Raw genomic sequence first — 19170 nt, forward strand, 5'->3', positions numbered from 1 at the left:
TCTATCATCTACTGTTGATTGGCTGGCAAATGTTGCATGGTTGCTGTGATTGGTAGGAAAGGCTTGTCTTTCAAATAGGTACATCTAATCTACGGCAAGCCGGAGACGATGTTGCGATTCTTTTGTCTAAAGACTGAAATACTAAAATGCCAGTTTTAACAATAAATACTATCCAAATGTCAGTAAGCACACAGGAGCTCCCTAAAGTTGTGTTGTTGTTGTTCAACAAATAATAATCTTAGTCCCATCTGTTGATTAAATTTGATTTTTCAAACAGCCCCATCAGATCCTTCATGTCTTCTAGAAAGGATATTCTGTTGGAGTTAGAACCCTAACCCAAACCCTGAACCTAAAGTGAGAACTAAAAAAACAGCCTTGCATGGACCAGAGGGCAGCTGCCAGTGTTACTGTTTCTAAAAGCAAAATAAAGACATATCTACTAATTTTTATTAATGTTTTTATTATTGTTAGTATTATTCTTATTATGAAACCTATTTTATTGTATTGTACTTGTCATTATTCAAACTTTTATCACAAATATGAACATATTTTACTTTTATTCTACTGCCTATGTCTGCTATTTAGAGTTTATGTTTTTGAATTTGTGTGTTTTGTTAAGGTTTCCACTTGTTTCTTTTTTCTTTACCACAGGTTCTCATGTTCAATAATGGTTTTAACTTGTGCAAAGAACTTTGAGTTGAACTCGTTTGTATGAAAAATGTTCCACAGAAAAGCTTTTATTAGGATTTACAGACAACAACAAAAATGGCTGGCATATTTTTTTATTTGTCAACAAAATGGACACATCTATAAAAGAGAAACAAATAAACTGTAGTTTATCCTCCTATACTGATACAAACTCATATAGCTTAACAATGAAACAAACATTACAGCTTCTTTATTGCAAAAACTAAAACTACTTCAATAACAACAAGAGTACTGAGAAGCCAATGTTAATTAGACATTAGATGAATGTTGTATAATGCCTAAACCTGATTCACTAATGTGTACATTTCACATTAAATTCTATCATGTTTTTAAAAATGAAATTAGGCTGTCACAGAGAATGGGCTTACACCCTGAACCATGAAGTCGATTAAGGCTCATTTCACACTTCAGAAAAGCTTAGCAGAAGCTTCTCCCTAACATGTTGCATGCAGGTAAAAATGGTCCAATCATAATATGACATACACATTTCATTCACCCACTAAGTGGTTACATTGAACAATCTAAAACAGTTGCTTTAAAGAGTTGTTTTCCATCATACTAGAATTATTTCATTAACTCCAGTTAATAGCATAAGTATTGGCACAGAATGCTTCTTAATTCCAGCAAACAAACTGGACGAATGACAAATGAAGAACAGCTGTCTCAATACTTATGATACAAACTCCATGTTGTACACTGTAATAGTGTAACACTGAGAAGTCTCTGGGGTTGCATCAGTTTGGCTTCACAACACCCACCATTGTTTTTATGGATTTTAACTCTATGCTAAAATGATGCATCTTTCTTTGCAGATTTTACTGTGTTGAATTGAAAGGAAATTAAAAGGTGCTTTAACAAACTATTAATTTTAAAAAAGAGCACACTTATGCCGCCAGGTTGTTGAAGCTTTTGTATTGTTCATATCCTCCTCAACAGATTTGTTTGTTTCTCAATCTAACTGTAGACAATACTGTATATGTCACATTAAAGATGAAAAAAATTGGAAAGGATGTATCATTGTCTCATTTCGTCAATCTCAAAAGCTGGAATTTTAACACTTTTGAGAGCCACTACACATTATAAACCTAGGGTAGCACTTTTATTGGGACATTTGGTATGTTGCTTCATCTATTGTAACCGCATAAATAATCAGATACATTGAAAACTCAAATGTTTCATTTAGTTTGCTCATGAGCTTGAGTTTGTCTATCTGTCTGTCTTTGTGTAGATTTGTGTGTGTACGTGTGTGGGTGTACAGAAAAAGTTACAGATGAACTCTTATGAATTTTCTACCAGAGGCGTGTCGTAGCCCAAGGAAGAATCCATTAAATTTGGATGGTGATCCAGATCCTGATCCGGATCCAGGAATTTCTTTTCTATGGCGTCAGTGACCCTATGTTGGGTGGCAGAGGTGAACAGCCTTGTTAACACAATGAAAATATTGTATTTCTTTGTTCTTTTTAAAAAAAAAGAACCCTTCACCTCTGCTGTAGTATTGAAAATGATACTGAGAATGAAGTATTTTTCTTATTCTCAGTATTGAATAAAATGTTAGTATTGTAACAAGAGATTTTAATAAGCTAATCAGAGATGGAACCAAAGCAGATTTCTGCCTTCCTAAAAGAACTCTAGGAGTTCAACAGAATGCTATTTTTAATTTTTTTTACACTGCATGACTTTACATGGATAGTCACACAACCGCATCATACTTTATAAGATTACAAGGATTTAACATTAAGAACTCAAAATCTGTCCATCAAACTTGTTAAACTTGAAAAATTTGTTTTGGCAGAAATGAGGCGTTCCTTTGATTTTAGTTTCATTCAGATACAACTATGGATGTTCACACTACACTGAGTCTGAACCAATGAGTTTGACCTGGTTAGGAATGTTGCTACGAGCTCACAAAAATAATCATGAATGAATGCAGACACTGTTTACCAGTTCTTTGTACCTATCTTGATTCGAATAAATAAATGTTACAGAGTTCATGGCCACATTTTAACAGTTCTTTTTTGTTTTTTCCTGTTGGGCAAACCCAGCTAATGTTTGACCTCAGACAGGTCCTTCCTTTATTTGATGAAGCTGTAGAAAAATAAGCCAAGGACGAGGGCCAGAATCGCACAGCAGCAGAAGATCATCATTTGTTTCTAGAGAAAGAGGGATGGGGTTGGGTTAGACAGAAAACAAAACAACTGGTGTTAAATGTGCCTACATTCTGTGGAATACAACATGCGAAAAATCCCTAACGTTTCTATATACAGTATATATATACAGTACAGACCAAAAGTTTGGACACACCTTCTCATTCAAAGAGTTTTCTTTATTTTCATGACTATGAATATTGTAGCTTCACACTGAAGGCATCAAAACTACGAATTAACACATGTGGAATTATATACTGAACAAAAAAGTGTGAAACAACTGAAAATATGTCTTATATTCTAGGTTCTTCAAAGTAGCCACCTTTTGCTTTGATTACTGCTCCACACACTCTTGGCATTCTGTTGATGAGCTTCAAGAGGTCGTCACCTGAAATGGTTTTCCAACAGTCTTGAAGGAGTTCCCAGGGATGCTTAGCACTTGTTGGCCCTTTTGCCTTCATTCTGCGGTCCTGCTCACCCCAAACCATCTCGATTGGGTTCAGGTCCGGTGACTGTGGAGGCCAGGTCATCTGGCGCAGCACCCCATCACTCTCCTTCTTGGTCAAATAGCCCTTACACAGCCTGGAGGTGTGTCGGGGCTCATTGTCCTGTTGAAAAATAAATGATGGTCCAACTAAACACAAACCGGATGGAATAGCACGCCGCTGCAAGATGCTGTGGTAGCCATGCTGGTTCAGTATGCCTTCAATTTTGAATAAATCCTCAACAGTGTCACCAGCAAAGCACCCCCACACCTCCTCCTCCATGCTTCATGGTGGGAACCAGGCATGTAGAGTCCATCCGTTCACCTCTTCTGCGCCGCACAAAGACACGGTGGTTGGAACCAAAGATCTCAAACTTGGACTCATCAGACCAAAGCACAGATTTTCACTGGTCTAATGTCCATTCCTTGTGTTCTTTAGCTCAAACAAGTCTCTTCTTCTTGTTGCCTGTCCTCAGCAGTGGTTTCCTAGCAGCTATTTTACCATGAAGGCCTGATTCACACAGTCTCCTCTTAACAGTTGTTCTAGAGATGTGTCTGCTGCTAGAACTCTGTGTGGCATTGACCTGTTCTCTAATCTGAGCTGCTGTTAGCCTGCGATTTCTGAGGCTGGTAACTCGGATGAACTTATCATCCGCAGCAGAGGTGACTCTTGGTCTTCCTTTCCTGGGGCGGTCCTCATGTGAGCCAGTTTCTTTGTAGCGCTTGATGGTTTTTGCGACTGCACTTGGGGACACTTTCAAAGTTTTCCCAATTGTTCGGACTGACTGACCTTCATTTCTTAAAGTAATGATGGCCACTCGTTTTTCTTTACTTAGCTGTTTTTTTCTTGCCATAATACAAATTCTAACAGTCTATTCAGTAGGACTATCAGCTGTGTACTGTATCCACCTCCTGCACAACACAACTGATGGTCCCAACCCCATTTATAAGGCTTGAAATCCCACTTATTAAACCTGACAGGACACACCTGTGAAGTGAAAACCATTTCAGGTGACTACCTCTTGAAGCTCATCAACAGAATGCCAAGAGTGTGCGGAGCAGTAATCAAAGCAAAAGGTGGCTACTTTGAAGAACCTAGAATATAAGACATATTTTCAGTTGTTTCACACTTTTTTGTTCAGTATATAATTCCACATGTGTTAATTCATAGTTTTGATGCCTTCAGTGTGAAGCTACAATATTCATAGTCATGAAAATAAAGACAACTCTTTGAATGAGAAGGTGTGTCCAAACTTTTGGTGTGTACTGTATATATATATATATATATATATATATATATATATATATATATATATATATATATATACATATATATATATATATATATAGGGGTTGGACAATGAAACTGAAACACCTGTCATTTTAGTGTGGGAGGTTTCATGGCTAAATTGGACCAGCCTGGTAGCCAGTCTTCATTGATTGCACATTGTACCAATAAGAGCAGAGTGTGAAGGTTCAATTAGCAGGGTAAGAGCACAGTTTTGCTCAAAATATTGAAATGCACACAACATTATGGGTCACATACCAGAGTTCAAAAGAGGACAAATTGTTGGTGCACATCTTGCTGGCGCATCTGTGACCAAGAAAGCAAGTCTTTGTGATGTATCAAGAGCCACGGTATCCAGGGTAATGTCAACATACCACCAAGAAGGACGAACCACATCCAACAGGATTAACTGTGGACGCAAGAGGAAGCTGCCTGAAAGGGATGTTCGGGTGCTGTTCTCTGATGAGTCCACCTTTACTGTTTTCCCCACGATGTGGAAAAGACCCAAAGAAGCACACCACTAAGACTGTTGCATGCCCAGAGTGAAGCATTGGGGTGGATCAGTGATGGTTTGGGCTGCCATATCATGGCATTCCCATGGCCCAATACTTGTGCTAGATGGGCGTGTCACTGCCAAGGACTACCGAACCATTCTTGAGGACCATGTGCATCCAATGGTTCAAACATTGTATCCTGAAGGTGGTGCCGTGTATCAGGATGACAATGCACCAATACACACAGCAAGACTGGTGAAAGATTGGTTAGACTTGTGGGGGTGTTTTTTTTCTCTTTAGAATCTGAAAAAAATGTGTAATTAATTTCAACAATATCATTATACATTTTTGGGGTATGTTTTATGAATCCAGGGTAAAAATATTCTTTCTATTGTCTTTTCTATGGGCATTTTTATCTGGCTTTATAAAAACATCATGTTGAGAAATCCATGGCTTGTTTCAGAGAGATGCTTACCACCCTTATTGGGTGAATGACACTGGTGGTGTAAAGTGTTCTATATTTGGGGAGTGGTGGTCTAGTGGTTAGAGAGCAGGGCATTTGCATCTTGGAGTGGCCACAAGTACTGTGGTTCAAATCCCACAGCCTGCCACTCTAAGGGTCCCTGAGCAAGACCTTTATCCCCTGACTGCTCCCCCGGGTGCCACACAATGGCAGCCTACTGCTCCCTAAGGGATGGGTTAAATGCAGAGGACAATTTCTCCATTGTGAGATCAATAAAGGTTAGATTTATTTTTTTACTAAAAAATAAATAAATCTAAAATAGTTCTACATAGTTTCAGTTCACTTACCAAATAAATACATGAAGTTTCCACCTCACAAGAGACTTTGACCTTTTTTCTCACAACTTTCAGGTCTGTTGTCTGTTTGTTTCATCTTTACATGCTGCAGCGTGAAAGTATTTGGTCCCTTTTGTTTTTTGTTACAGTTGAGTGTTTCAGATCATAAAATACATTTCACGGTAAATGGCCTGAACTTGTATAGCTTTATATTAGTGACTTTATCAAGTCCCCAGAGATCCCAAAGCGCTTCACACTACATTCAGTCATTCACCCATTCATACACACATTCACGCACTGAGCTACAATGTAAGCCGCAGCTGCAGACTGACAGAAGTGAGGCTGCCATACAGAGCAGGGGTTTGAACTGGCAACTCACCAGTTACAGGATGAGCTCCTCCCACCTGAGCTACAGCTGCCCAATATATTTTTTGATATATCTTATATTTAGACAAATACAATCTGAACAAATATAAAATTCACTTTCTAAATTATTTCATTGAGGGAAAACAGTTATCTAAAACTGCCTATGTGAAGAAACAATTATTACCTTTACCTAAGAACCTCTCATGGGTGGTACAAGACAGGGGCCAACAGGGGGGGGGGGGTCTAATATTTTTAACATAGGGCCAGGTTGTAGCATTTTTCTTTAAGAAATGAAATTTGAAATTATTATTTGAAAATTGGATTTTATCTTTACTTGGGTAAAATTGGCTAATATTGAAATTTGTTAAATTAACCTGAAAGATTTAATTGTGATGTGAAAGCACAAACAGAAGAAGTAAAAATGTGTTCACAGCACTGTTTCATATTTGAATTCAAACAAGTATTTAAACTAGCCCTTATAAAAACAAATGTAATATTTCAATTGATGCCAACTGATGATTCTGCAGATGTATCTCCTTTAGAAAAATTCTATCCTTTATCCATCCACTCTTCTTTTCTACCACAGTTCGAAAACAAACACACGTACTGACTGCTTCTACATGGACTTTGCATGTTCTCTCCATGCATGTGGGGGTTCTCTCGAGATACTCCAGTTTCCTCCGACAGTAAGGTCTTTCAATGTTTGCATTTAGGAGTGAGTATGTTCTTGATTGGTCTGCCCAAATGGCAATGTTTCTGCTGGAACAGTGGTCTGACTTAACAATTTGAAAATGTTTGTGCACGCTACAGGCTGCTCGACCTTCTAGTACAAAATGATGATTGAAGCCAACTGTTGAGAATATTCAGCTGCAGGGAATAAAAGGAAACTGTAATTGGGCTAGTAGACAGAAATACAGATTAACAAATAAGTGTAAAATTCTTTCAGGGATAAAATTCTTTTATTTCTGAACTGCAAGTCAGTAATGGTTTCTGGATGTTCAGACATCCAGAGATAACTCACTTATGTTATGGTGGGGTTCATAGCAGAAAGGGCAGCAGTTCTCAGTATAAATGTAGGAACACAAAGGGTGAAGTGTTCATCCAAGTGACCTCATCCCCATGATGATCTCATTCCAACTCAGCTGCCTGTTCCTATGCCTCCTTCTGCAACCTCTACTGTCATCAATCACTCTGAATGTTTCCTTCTTACAGTATGGTATTAATAAAGATTGAACTCTGTGGACATAACTCACCCTGCGCGCTTCCTGTTGGAACTTGGCAGCCTTCTTAGTGTCGGCCACTGCCCTCTCCACAAACCCCACCGACTGGTCCATATTGCCTTCAATTCTGTCTATCATTCCACCCTGTAAGGGTTGAAAGAAGAGGATACATCCAGACTTGAGAACAAGTGAACTGACTGCATCGTTTGATTACTAGGAACAGATGAAAATGTATGTAATTTGACTGTATGTAGGATTGAATTGACTTTTGTAGATGACATTTGTTTTGAAGTGAAGCATGTTTCTGAAACCTCATTTGAAAACGAAAAAGCTTGAAGTCTGGTAATTTACCACGTGTCTGTAAAATAATCACAATCTTTTCTACATTTTGTCAAACTACAAACTTTATTTTTTACTGAGGATTCATGTGATAGACCAAAAAAAAGTAGAGTATAAGTTGAAGTAACATGATACACAGTTTTAAATTTTTCACAAAGAAAAATCTGAAAAGTGTGGTGTGCATTTGTATTCCCCCTTTGAATATGAAATGAAAGGGTTTAGATCAGTCATGTACAAAGTCAGTCCAAAAGGGCTAATCTTTTAGACTTTATTTTATGCTTCAACACAACAAAACAAAATGACCCGATCATTACAAACCCCTTGCAGGACTTGACATGGAGAAGAGGTAATTCATCCATTTGAATGATTTGTATTTTATTACAGGTACATAAGACATTCAGAACACATGCCCTAGATTTGAGGAAGGCAGCTGGTCATCCCTGTTTTAGTTCAAATAATTTTAATGTGTTAGAATGGCCCTGTCAAAGTCCAGACCAAAATCCAATTGAGATTCTGTGGCAAAACTTGGAAATTACTGTTAAGAGACTTTCTTCATCCAATCTAACTGAGCTGTTGTACAAGGCAGAATGGGCAAAACTCTCAGACCTGCAGCAGTAAATGCAGCAAAACATGGTTCTACAAAGTACTGGGTTATCAGGGCTGAATACAAATGTTTCATGTTTTTATTTGAAAAATAAAACTAAAATCATGTAATGTTTCAATCATTCAAAATTATACACTACTTTTTTGTGTCAAGAAAATTCCTACAGAATACTCCAGTCTGAATATTGTGGTTATAGTAAAATGTGAAAAAGATTGAAGAAGAATGAATGGTTTTAGCAAGGCATTGTAGCTTTCATCAACTTTATAGTCAACAAGTTTGAACTTACAACCTCTGGATTGGCTGTAAATGCTCTTATTATGTGTTTTAAAAAATAAATCTTTGTTGTATTAGTTGTTCCTAAAATGAAAAAGACTGAAGGAAAATACAGAATCATAATAAGAATACGGGCATAAAGACGTAAATTCTAGTCATGGTAAATTCATTATGCTACTCCAAAGATAGCAAATTTCTTTGATTTTATCTACAATGTCTTTGTTATTTACATCAGCTTATTAATGACAGATTAACGAAAAAGATTTGACAGTGCTACATTTTATTGTGCATTATTGTTTCCACGTTTACCTGGTTCTCCACCAGCATGGCAATATCAACAAACATGTCATGGAGCTCCTTAATGCTGCTTTCCAACCTCATGATATCTTTGTGACGGGCTTCAATCTCATTCAGGGCCTGCTGGTTGATCTTGGACTCTGTGATCTGCAGAAGGAGACAGACAAAGACTAAATATTAGACTGGTTTAAAAACGGGCAGAAAACTAGGGTAGTCTTTTAATTTTTGGCAGAAGCAAACCAAATAAATCTCAGTAACGGTGCTCCGGTATGGCTTGTGGGTCATTGTTAGCATTTGTTGGGTTTTATGTTCTGAATGCAACAATAAGATTCAACAGGTGTGATTGGAGCTGAAGTAGGTACAAGATAAGTTGGAAGATGTGTGTTTTCATGTCAGTTTCATTCCAGCATTCCAATCTCTGCATCCTGTCCTGTTTTCATTACATACAGACACAGATAATTTTGTTGGCATCCCTGGTATAGATGTGACAAACATCCCTCACTTTGATGGTAAAATACAAAAAAATGGTCCTCACTCAGCTGCAAAAACAGGAGCACCCTTACACACACTCACACACACGAACAATCACACAGAAATATTCCTTTTTAGCAATATCATCAGCATCACAATGACTGGTACCCCTAACAATCCTTTTTAAGTAAACATAGTGGAAGCATTTTATTTTAATCATTCAACAAGGCTGGATGAGGCTTGTCTTGCCATCATTCACAGAAAAATGATTAGGGAGGTTAAAATTAAATCCATAATAATCATAAGATCCAATCTAGATGCCATCTGGTTCCTTGTGAATGATACAATAAACAGTAGTTTCATTCATACCATCACAAACATATATTTGTTGAGGTTGTTAAACTCTACTGGGACTTTAATTAGAATCATGATCTTTGGTCAGATGAGACTAAGACACAGTAATTAGGCTGCCAAAACTGCAGGTGGGTTTGGTGTGAAACAAAGGGGAAATATGTAGAATAGCACCCCTTACCCACTGTTAAGCATGGTAGAGAAATCTAAGTTACTGTAGGTCTGTTTCCTTTCCAGAGGCTCTGGGAACATTGTTAGAATGCACGGCATCATGAACTCCTTGAAATTCCAGAGACCAAAATAGCAAGACATTACAGTCCAACTTCTCTGCCCAGCTGGGCAAGGAGAGCTTTAATCAGAAAAGCAGCCAAGAGGTCTATTGTTGCTGGGTAGGAGCTGCAGGGCTGTGTAGCTCAGGTGAGACAATTTGCGAACAGGACAGGAATTACTGGTGCACCCCAGAAATCAGTCCAAGGTTCCAAACCTATTGGCCTGTGTGAAGCGGCTTCTGTGGACCGACAGAAACAGCTCTGTTCAGTGTGTTCAGATGTATCACTTAGCCAAAAAGAAGATAAAATAAGGGCCACATATTTGGAGGGATGGCCTTGGTTCTAATAACTGGAGGTAGCAGCTTAGATCGGATCCATCCAACACTTTCCTGTAGTCTTGAGCAGAAATTATAGTGGGTGTCAGGAAGAAGAGTTGGCTTTACGCATTGGTACAATATATAACATCAGATGAACATGATCAGAACATTGTTACTCAGCATTTGGAAGGAGGTTTACCCTGTTTAAATCTCAGACATTTACCATTACTAGCTATTACAAATAAATGTATTATTCCATCTCTCAAACCTTCTTCCCATCTCCTCAGATTAAAATCAATAAAGAACAAAATCATCATTAGGTAATAAAACTAATTCTCCTCTTGACCTCTGAAAATGAAGGAGACACCTAATGTTTTTTAGAAGTTTAAGCAGTTTAATTTTTAGCAAAAGAGCTCTCATTCCAAGCGAACTCCATCCATCTGTAGTGTGTAGATACTTTTTCACCATATTCATTGTTTGATTTACAGTTGTTTGGAGTTGTTTTCCTTTACTTTCTTTAACAACAGGTAGAAGTAACATTTCCCCATTTAATCTTTAGTGAGTCGTTTATTTTTCTTTTATTGAAAGCTCAATGGAAAGGTATACATCTATTTTCAGATGAAAGTAAATTTACGGTTGAGTCACGAGCACTATTTAATTTTAATAACAAGTTACATTGGTTAAGATATTGACATTTCTTTTTAAGAGGTTGATAGTGGCATTTGGAGCTACAATGCAAGGGTTTAGGTCAAACACATTTATGTGTTAGAATGTCCTAGTCAAAGTCCAGGCTCAAGACTTGAAATAATCTGTTTGCAGACCCTTTCCATCCAGTCTGACTGAGCTTGAGTTATTTTGCAGAAAGGATAAAACATTTAGATAGTGATGGTGCTTGTATATAAATGGAATAATATAGGATAAAGTATCTTTCATGGACAAAAGTCACATCTGATCAGACCACATAGGCAATAGGGGGTACTTGCACAATACCAGTACTTAAACCAAGAATAGTCAATAATATTCTGTTGAAACAAAATGAATCCCTTGCTGTGCAACTTGTGAAACTGAGGTATTAAAGCTGTACTTCACTTAACTTTAGAAGAAATCACTGATTATTGATGTTGTCCATCTGTAAAATATGAATTATTATTGGTCACCACAATTCATACCGGACTGTTGAGCTGTATAGCAGGACTTTAAAGCTGTGGTCATGTTAATATACCTTACCTGAAGAGTACATAAACAAACCCATAGTTTTCCACTTTGTGCTGAAAAAATAGATGTAGTCTTGTTTGTTTGGAATAGCTCAGCATTGCCATTTTGGTGTTTGTTTTTTTAGTGACTTGGCTATGTTTCACCTCGTGTTGTGTATACCTGACCTACAGAACATTCAGCTCTTACCCCGGCAGTGAAGACAGCAGAATTTCCCCCCTCCAGCATCTCCTCAAGTTCCTCATCAGTAGTGTTTTTCCCCGCTACAAAGTAAATGGAAAACAAGTTGTTATTCAATTCAGTTTTATTTATATAGCGCCAATTCACAACACATGTTGTCTCAAGGCACTTCACAAAGTCAATTCAATCAAATCATACAGGCTTAGTCTGCTGGAGGACTTTCTCACCACTTTCCTCCCTGTTTGGAATGACTACTTTATTCTCTATTCGTTTTTTATTTCCATAGAAAGCTGTTTTACCTCTTACCTGACACCCACTCTTGGAACAGGCTCAGGAGGGATCATTGTTAGAGTAGCTGAATCTGATCTCCTTAAATTGTGTTATAACTTGACTGAAACAGATAGATCTGCACTCCAAAAACACAACAGAAACCACAGACCAGGATGAACTGTTTGATATAATAAAACCCATTGCAGCTGATCAGGACTGACTTCATCACATGAGAAACATTAGTATAGAAATACATGTAAAAACAGGCTAAAGATCGGAGTTTGAGTGTTTTCCCTGACTTGGCATCTGCAGGTTACTGACTTTAAAAAAATCTGTTTTTGATTTCCTAATTATTAAAATGCATAAAAAAAAGAACTCCCAGCATTTTGCGTCCGTAACCACATCAACCCAAAAAAACTCACCCATCAGTCCTCAATGACTATAGACCTGTTGCCCTAACATCTCACACCATGAAGGTCCTAGAGAGACTCCTGTTGGCCCACCTGAGTAAGCAAACAGTAAACCATCAGGACCCCCTTCAGTTTGCTTATTGCTGTGGAGTTGGAGTTGAAGATGCCATCATACACCTGCTTCAACAAACCCACTGTCATCTGGACAAAGCCAGCAGCACTGTGAGGATCATGTTCTTTGATTTCTCCAGAACATTTAACACAATTCAAAATGATTTGCTTTGTCAGAAACTCCAGAAGACTCAGGTGGAGGCCTCAACAATCTCCTGGATCAAAGACTACCTGACAAACAGACCACAGTTTGTGAGACTGAAGGGTTGTGAGTCTAACCAGGTAGTCAGCAGCACAGGAGCACCACAGGGGACTGTACTCTCACCATTCCTTTTCACTCTATACACCTCAGACTTCCAGTACAAGACAGACTCCTGTCATCTGCAGAAATACTCGGATGATTCTGCAGTTGTGGGGTGGATCAGAGATGGACAAGAAGCTGAGTACAGGAAGGTGGTGGACCGCTTTGTGGCATGGTGTGGAAACAATCATCTCATGTTGAACGTGACTAAAACAAAGGAGATGCTTGTAGATTTTAAGAGAAACAGGAATAAGTCAAACACTATTTCTATCATGGGAGAAGAAGTGGAGGTGGTGGAGGAGTATAAATACCTCGGTGTTCACCTGGACAACAGACTGGAGTGGAGATGCAACTGTGAAGCCATCTACAAGAAGGGACAGAGCAGACTGTACTTCTTGAGGAAGCTTAGGTCCTTTGGTGTTTGCAGCAAGATGCTGCATATCTTCTATAAGTCTGTTGTGTAAAGTGTGATCTCTTCTGCCATCATCTGCTGGGGAAGCAGCATCAGAACCAGGGACTTAAAAAAGCTCAACAAGCTGATAAAAAAGGCTGGTTCTGTTCTGGGGACTCCTCTGGAACCTCTGGAGATCATTGTGGAAAGATGGATTCTTCATAAAATGAAGAACATTATGGAGAACTCTGAGCATCCTCTTCATGAGACTGTCCTACAACAACAGAGTGTCTTCAGTCAGAGGCTTCTTCAGATCTGCTGTAAGACGGAGCGCTACAGGAGATCCTTCCTGCCCACAGCCATCAGCATCTACAACGGCTCTTTGAGGAAACCCTCATAATATGAGCTACAACAACATTTAATTTCCCTTTGGGATTAATAAAGTATTTTTGAATTGAATTGAATTGAACCAATAGTATTTTATTGGACAAAAAATCTGATATCACACGCGCTTTGATGCATTAATGGGGATTATCTTGTATTTCTCTTCGTTTCTTTTCTTTTGGTATCACTGTTGCTTTGCATGAAGAAGGTCATGGGTTTGAATCCCATTGAATCCTGTCTTTCTGCATGGAATGTGCAAGTTTTCCCTGTGCATGCTTGAGTTCTCCCTGGGTACTCCGGCTTCCTCCCACAGTCCATAAACATGACTGTAAGGTTAACTGGTTACTATAAATTTCCCTCAGTAGTGTGTGCGTGTGTGTGCATGGTTGTCTGTCCCGTGTGTCTCTGTGTTGCCTTGTGACGGACAGGCGAACTGTCCATGGTGCAGCCCGGCTCCCACCCAATGACCGCTGGAGATAGGCAACAGACCCCCCTAAGCTCTCTGCGACCCTGCAAGGATGACTGGGTATACAATGGATGGATTTTAAACTACATCCTCTATCAAAGGACCTGCAACTAATTACTTCTCTTTTATATGTTATGATCCTCAAAATAAAGAATCAGAATCGGTCAAAACTGGAAATGATCACAACGCTAAGAAAATCAGAAATCAATAGCTTCCAAGATAACCCTGATTGGTGTATCTCTAAAATACAGATATGTTTTTCCATACAAAAAAACCCCACTTATATGGTAAAATGTGTTTGTTTCACAACAGCAACAAAAAACTACACCTTACAACACCAGACATGGTCAAAGATTCTCAAATGTTAGTGTCATGGTTAAAATGTCTGCAGAAAGTGCAGAAGGAGTTTGTAGCAATAGCGAAAATGATCTAAACCTGGGTTTCTAGGATCATGCTACCTTTAGATCTTGAATCAACTGCTACTTACTGATCTCAAGCTGTCGTGCAATTCGTCCTTTGCTCTTATCCCTGAAGTCAACTTGAGCCTCGTTGTACTTTGTCATGACCTCAACAAATTTTTTTGCCAGAATTGCATGCTGTAGGAAAAAAATGAGGACCATCTGTTATTTTTGACAATGTTTATTGATTTCTTTCTACTCTGTCAATGCAAAGTGCTTTTGTGATTTAATGGTTAATTAGGGTCAAAGGTCAAATTAATCTCTACAGTACATTTACGCCTTGCTTTCCTGAACTATTGCACCTGCAGTAAATTCAGATGAAAGTAGCACACGGATATGATTTAATGAGCATGAATAATAAAAAAGGATAAAAAAATCTAATGAATTAAAATAACATCTAAAAATATTTAGAATGATTTTCATGAAGCACTGATATTAAAAAGCTGAGTGCATTTCAAAATTTAAGAGCAGAGGCCAAAAAAGCTTTCCCCCAAGCGTGCGACCATGTGCAGAGGCTATAGTCCTAGCTGCGGCTATCCCAGGTTCGAGTCCCAGACCCGGCGACCTTTGCCGAATGTCTCCCCATCTCTTTCCCCACATTCCTGTCTACCTACTATTGAAAAAATGAAAAATAAAGGCTACTAGTGCTGCAAAAAAAAAAACAAAAAAAAACAAAGTCCCCTTCCTGTCAACAGGGCAGTCGCTACTGTTAGTACCCTTAGTGTTAGGTATCACAGAAGTCTAATCCAGATGGAATAAACACATGGATGACACACTCATTCATCAATCATTTTGATCGTAAAGCTTTACATTTACTAAAATCCTCCAATGAAGAAAGCTTGGTTTAATGACTGAATTAATCTCTTTATCCAGCTCAACAGAACTCTCAAGAATCTTTCCCAGGTTTCTCATAAAACTGCAACAGTATGAGGTTAGCAAATCAGAAACAAAATGATCTCTGTCAAGAAGATTAGTTCTGCTGAAGATATTCATGCCTTTGAGATTCAGTATGTTTATTCCATCCATAATTGAATGTTTTTAAGAGAACTTTAGTAGGTAGTAAGGCTGTTATTTTTAATTTTAGAGGAAGGTCATCAGCAAAACGATGAAACAAAATATACTTATTAAAGACTGAGCCTAAAGAAAACATAAACAAAGTAAATAGAAGAAGGCATAGAGCAGCACAATCGGAGATGTTGTCTGTATCAACCAAGATGGACAGAGAAAGTCCTGGTCAGTAGATATGGCTGGTACCAGTGAAAGGTGTGCATGTAATGCCAGCGCACAGTTCAAAACATGAAAGGAGGATCGATGACCGACTTTGTCAAAAGCTGAAAATACCATACACATCACATGTCTGAGGACTTACAACTAATGGGTGGTGTGGCATAAACACTGGATCTTACAGGCTGTGGAAGGAATGGGTAAACCAGAACATCAGCACATTTAAACATTACATAATTCATGTGTAAGTTAGATTAGCTGTGTAAATTATGACTAGCAGTCTGACCTGTGACTTGCGTATCCTGAGGTCTGCCGAAGCCCTTTCATCTGTGTTCGACTCAAGCTGCCGCTCGATACCTAACACACACACACACACACACACAAGGCAGAGGAAAATGTCAGCGCATTTAAAACAAAATCTTAAAAACTAAAAAATAACTTAAAACATACTAAAACATTTGAGCTTTAAAATATCCTATTGTAGCAATAATAAGAAAAATACAGAAAAAAGGAAGAACAAATACTGACTCTTCAGCTTGTTTCTTGCATTGTTGGCTGACTTTTTTATCTCATTGGTGAGGATTTCGACATCATCTTGTGTTTCTGAATTCAAAAGGTGAAGGATACCATTTATAGATAAACCATTCAAACACTCGGGACGACCTATGTGCTGGGGATAGTGTTAGGAACAGTTACTTTGGTCAGATGTGGGGGCCGACAAGATGGTGGAGTAGAGTTTTTTGATTTCTGTCACGCTCTCATCAATTTTGTCAATGCTGGTGCGTATATCTTCAGTCTGAAACAAGGATGCAGACACACACACACGCACACACACACACACACACACACACACACACACACACAACCCCCCCCCCCCCCCCACCCCCCCCCACACACACATACACACACACACACACAGGCCAGAATATCATAAAATGGACACAGCTGTGCTGATGACTGTGTAATGACACAGACAGAAGGAGAAGAATACTTGAGCAAAGAAGTCGTCCATGAAAGCCTCGTTTTCCACAGGAACCTGAATGTCATCACCACCAGGATCACTCTTCTGTTGAAAACATGTTTAAAAAAGTTAGATTCCGCACATCCTTGCATACAGTAAGAGTAAGAGGTGTAAGAGATCTATCCAACATACATATGGATTTTTTAAACCAAGAATAAAGTTGCATATTTATAAATTTCTTTTGAACTTTTTTTACCCACACAGGGTCAAAATATACATACAGATCCAGATATAAGCCTATGTTCACCTATATTTTTTAATAAGTGAATGTTGTAGAAACACCAATAAATATGTCCAAAGTGAAGCCAGTTTTACATCAGCATCGACTGAAAGGATGCTGACCAGAAAGGAGTACCTGCTCCAAAATCAACATCTTAAAGACGGACCTACGCTTGCATTTGTTCTCATGGACAAGCCACATTCATAAAAAAAATATTACGGTCAGGCGAGTCAAAGAATGAGTTATTTCACCACAATTAAGAAGTACTTTTGGAGAGGTTAATGTGAGTCTGTCAAACCCTGTATCAACTGTCAAGCAGGGTGTTGGTAGCATCATACTGAGGGTTGGCTAACATTAAGATTCTTGGAAAGCATTTCACTTCAACTTTTCCTGGAAACCAAACAGTTTATTCTGCTAAGAAGACTTAAATATCCAGAATTCTGCCAAAGGGTTGTTGATGGTAACACAAGGTGTGCGGTTAAAGTACAACTTGTTAAAAGTCACCAGTAGGAGTGTATATAAATCTTTGAGCCTATAATTGTAATGTTGACTAAGAGTGGATGAAAGAAAATCTTAAATGTGACCATTTTACTAGATAAAAGAAGCCATTCTGCTGGAGTAATTATTCAGGAGCAGAGGTGGGTTGTAACTAGCTGCATTTACTTGAGTAACTTTCTGAATAAAATGTACTTCTAGGAGTAGTTTTACTGCACCATACCTTACTTGAGTAAAAATATACTGAAGTAATCTTACTCCTACTTGAGTATCAGATTTGGCTGCCCTACCCGTCTTGGTTCAGGAGTAATAAGGTTTTGAATCTTTACATGAGTCAGCAAGCACTTTGCCATTGTGGCAGTGCTGGTATCTTGTGTTTCACTGTCTCTGAGACCAACTGCAGGTGAAATGAACGCATGATCACAACTACTGTATACCTCCAGTTAATCCAGAGACACTGATAGTAAAAGCATGTCAGACTTTTACTTAAATAATTGATCATGGGTAAAGTAATCCAAATGTTTTTGTTTTTTTTACATAGCAAAATATACCAGCCATGTACAATATCTGAAAAAGCTATGAGGACAAATGTGAATGCATAATTTGAATGAGTTTTAAAGCTAACAGAACTAAATAAAAACACAAAACATCATTAATCTTAGAGGTTTGGTTAATCCTTGTAGCATGCCCCTAGTTTTAAAGCAATATCAGAAACTAGTCAAGGCTTGTGTAGTCAACAAGTGTCTCACTGGACATTATGAATCTTTATAAAATCAAGCAGAGCTAATAGCGCTGGACCTACCTCCTTCAGCTGGGCCAGTCGGTCCTTCATTTTTTTCAAGTGTGGATTCAGTAAATCAATGAACAGCAAAATGTTGATCAAAAAGACAAACAGGCCTCAGTCAATCCTTCGTCCCCTGATCTACTCAATCAATTCACTGAGGCAGATAGAAGTTATTGCTCCTTCAAATCATACCGCAGCTGGTGACCCAAAGAGGAATGTATAAATTGAATTATTCCAAAGTCTGGATCTCTAGATTGTTTAGAAGGTGTCCTCTAAGACAACCTGTGGTTTTTCTACGCTGAAGACCAACTAAGCCTCTATCCTCTAAGAACGGATTAGGACAACCGTTTTCAGGACGATAAATCTCTCTCCCCCACCCCCACACACCCCTACCACATCCGCCAGGAAACACTGGCTGTACACAGCAGGTAGTATATGTAGTCTCTTTAAGGCTAATCACAACTGACCACTGGGCCATTATTTATTTAACCACTATACTATACTATACTATATTATACTATACTATACTATATTATACAGGTATAATTTTCTTCTACGTTTATTTAATGTATACCTGTTTATAAATAAAGAAATTACAATTAATAATAAACTCCTACTGCTACTAATATTAACGCTAATACTGGTGGTAATAATAATGAAAAGAAGAAGAAGAAATATTTCATTATATTTAAAACTAACACATTTCTAAAGCATTTCTGTTTTTTTTTAAATGCTAGAACTATGTTTTTTTCTTCTAAAACAGAAATATGCATCTTAGGTTATTTGGCCTATTTATATTACAGGTATAAGTTTGTGACTA

The 19170-nt window shown here is 38.2% G+C and overlaps 1 protein-coding gene across 1 annotated transcript; it reads right to left on the reverse strand.

The window, feature by feature from the left end:
- Positions 1-766: 766 nt before the first annotated feature.
- zgc:165520 (uncharacterized protein LOC571872 homolog) lies at positions 767-18664 on the reverse strand. The gene is made up of 10 exons (XM_047365266.1): positions 18369-18664; positions 16822-16896; positions 16527-16626; positions 16359-16433; positions 16117-16187; positions 14636-14744; positions 11825-11898; positions 9028-9162; positions 7536-7646; positions 767-2858 (listed from the first exon to the last, which is right to left on the reverse strand). The coding sequence occupies exons 1-10, from the start codon at positions 18396-18398 to the stop codon at positions 2781-2783; spliced, it is 858 nt and encodes a 285-aa protein (XP_047221222.1). The 5' UTR covers positions 18399-18664; the 3' UTR covers positions 767-2780.
- Positions 18665-19170: the final 506 nt, after the last annotated feature.

The sequence above is a fragment of the Girardinichthys multiradiatus genome, chromosome 5 (genome assembly GCF_021462225.1).
Source record: "Girardinichthys multiradiatus isolate DD_20200921_A chromosome 5, DD_fGirMul_XY1, whole genome shotgun sequence".
Lineage (NCBI taxonomy): Eukaryota > Metazoa > Chordata > Actinopteri > Cyprinodontiformes > Goodeidae > Girardinichthys > Girardinichthys multiradiatus.

Bases quoted from the DNA above. Each gene is read 5' to 3' on its own strand.
- zgc:165520 (XM_047365266.1), bottom strand. From the start codon at position 18,398: ATGAAGGACCGACTGGCCCAGCTGAAGGAG. The intron at 16,627-16,821 runs GTATTCTTCTCC...TCCTTGTTTCAG, and splicing joins TGGACGACTTCTTTGCTCAA to ACTGAAGATATACGCACCAG. The intron at 16,434-16,526 runs GTAACTGTTCCT...TTTTGAATTCAG, and splicing joins GGCCCCCACATCTGACCAAA to AAACACAAGATGATGTCGAA.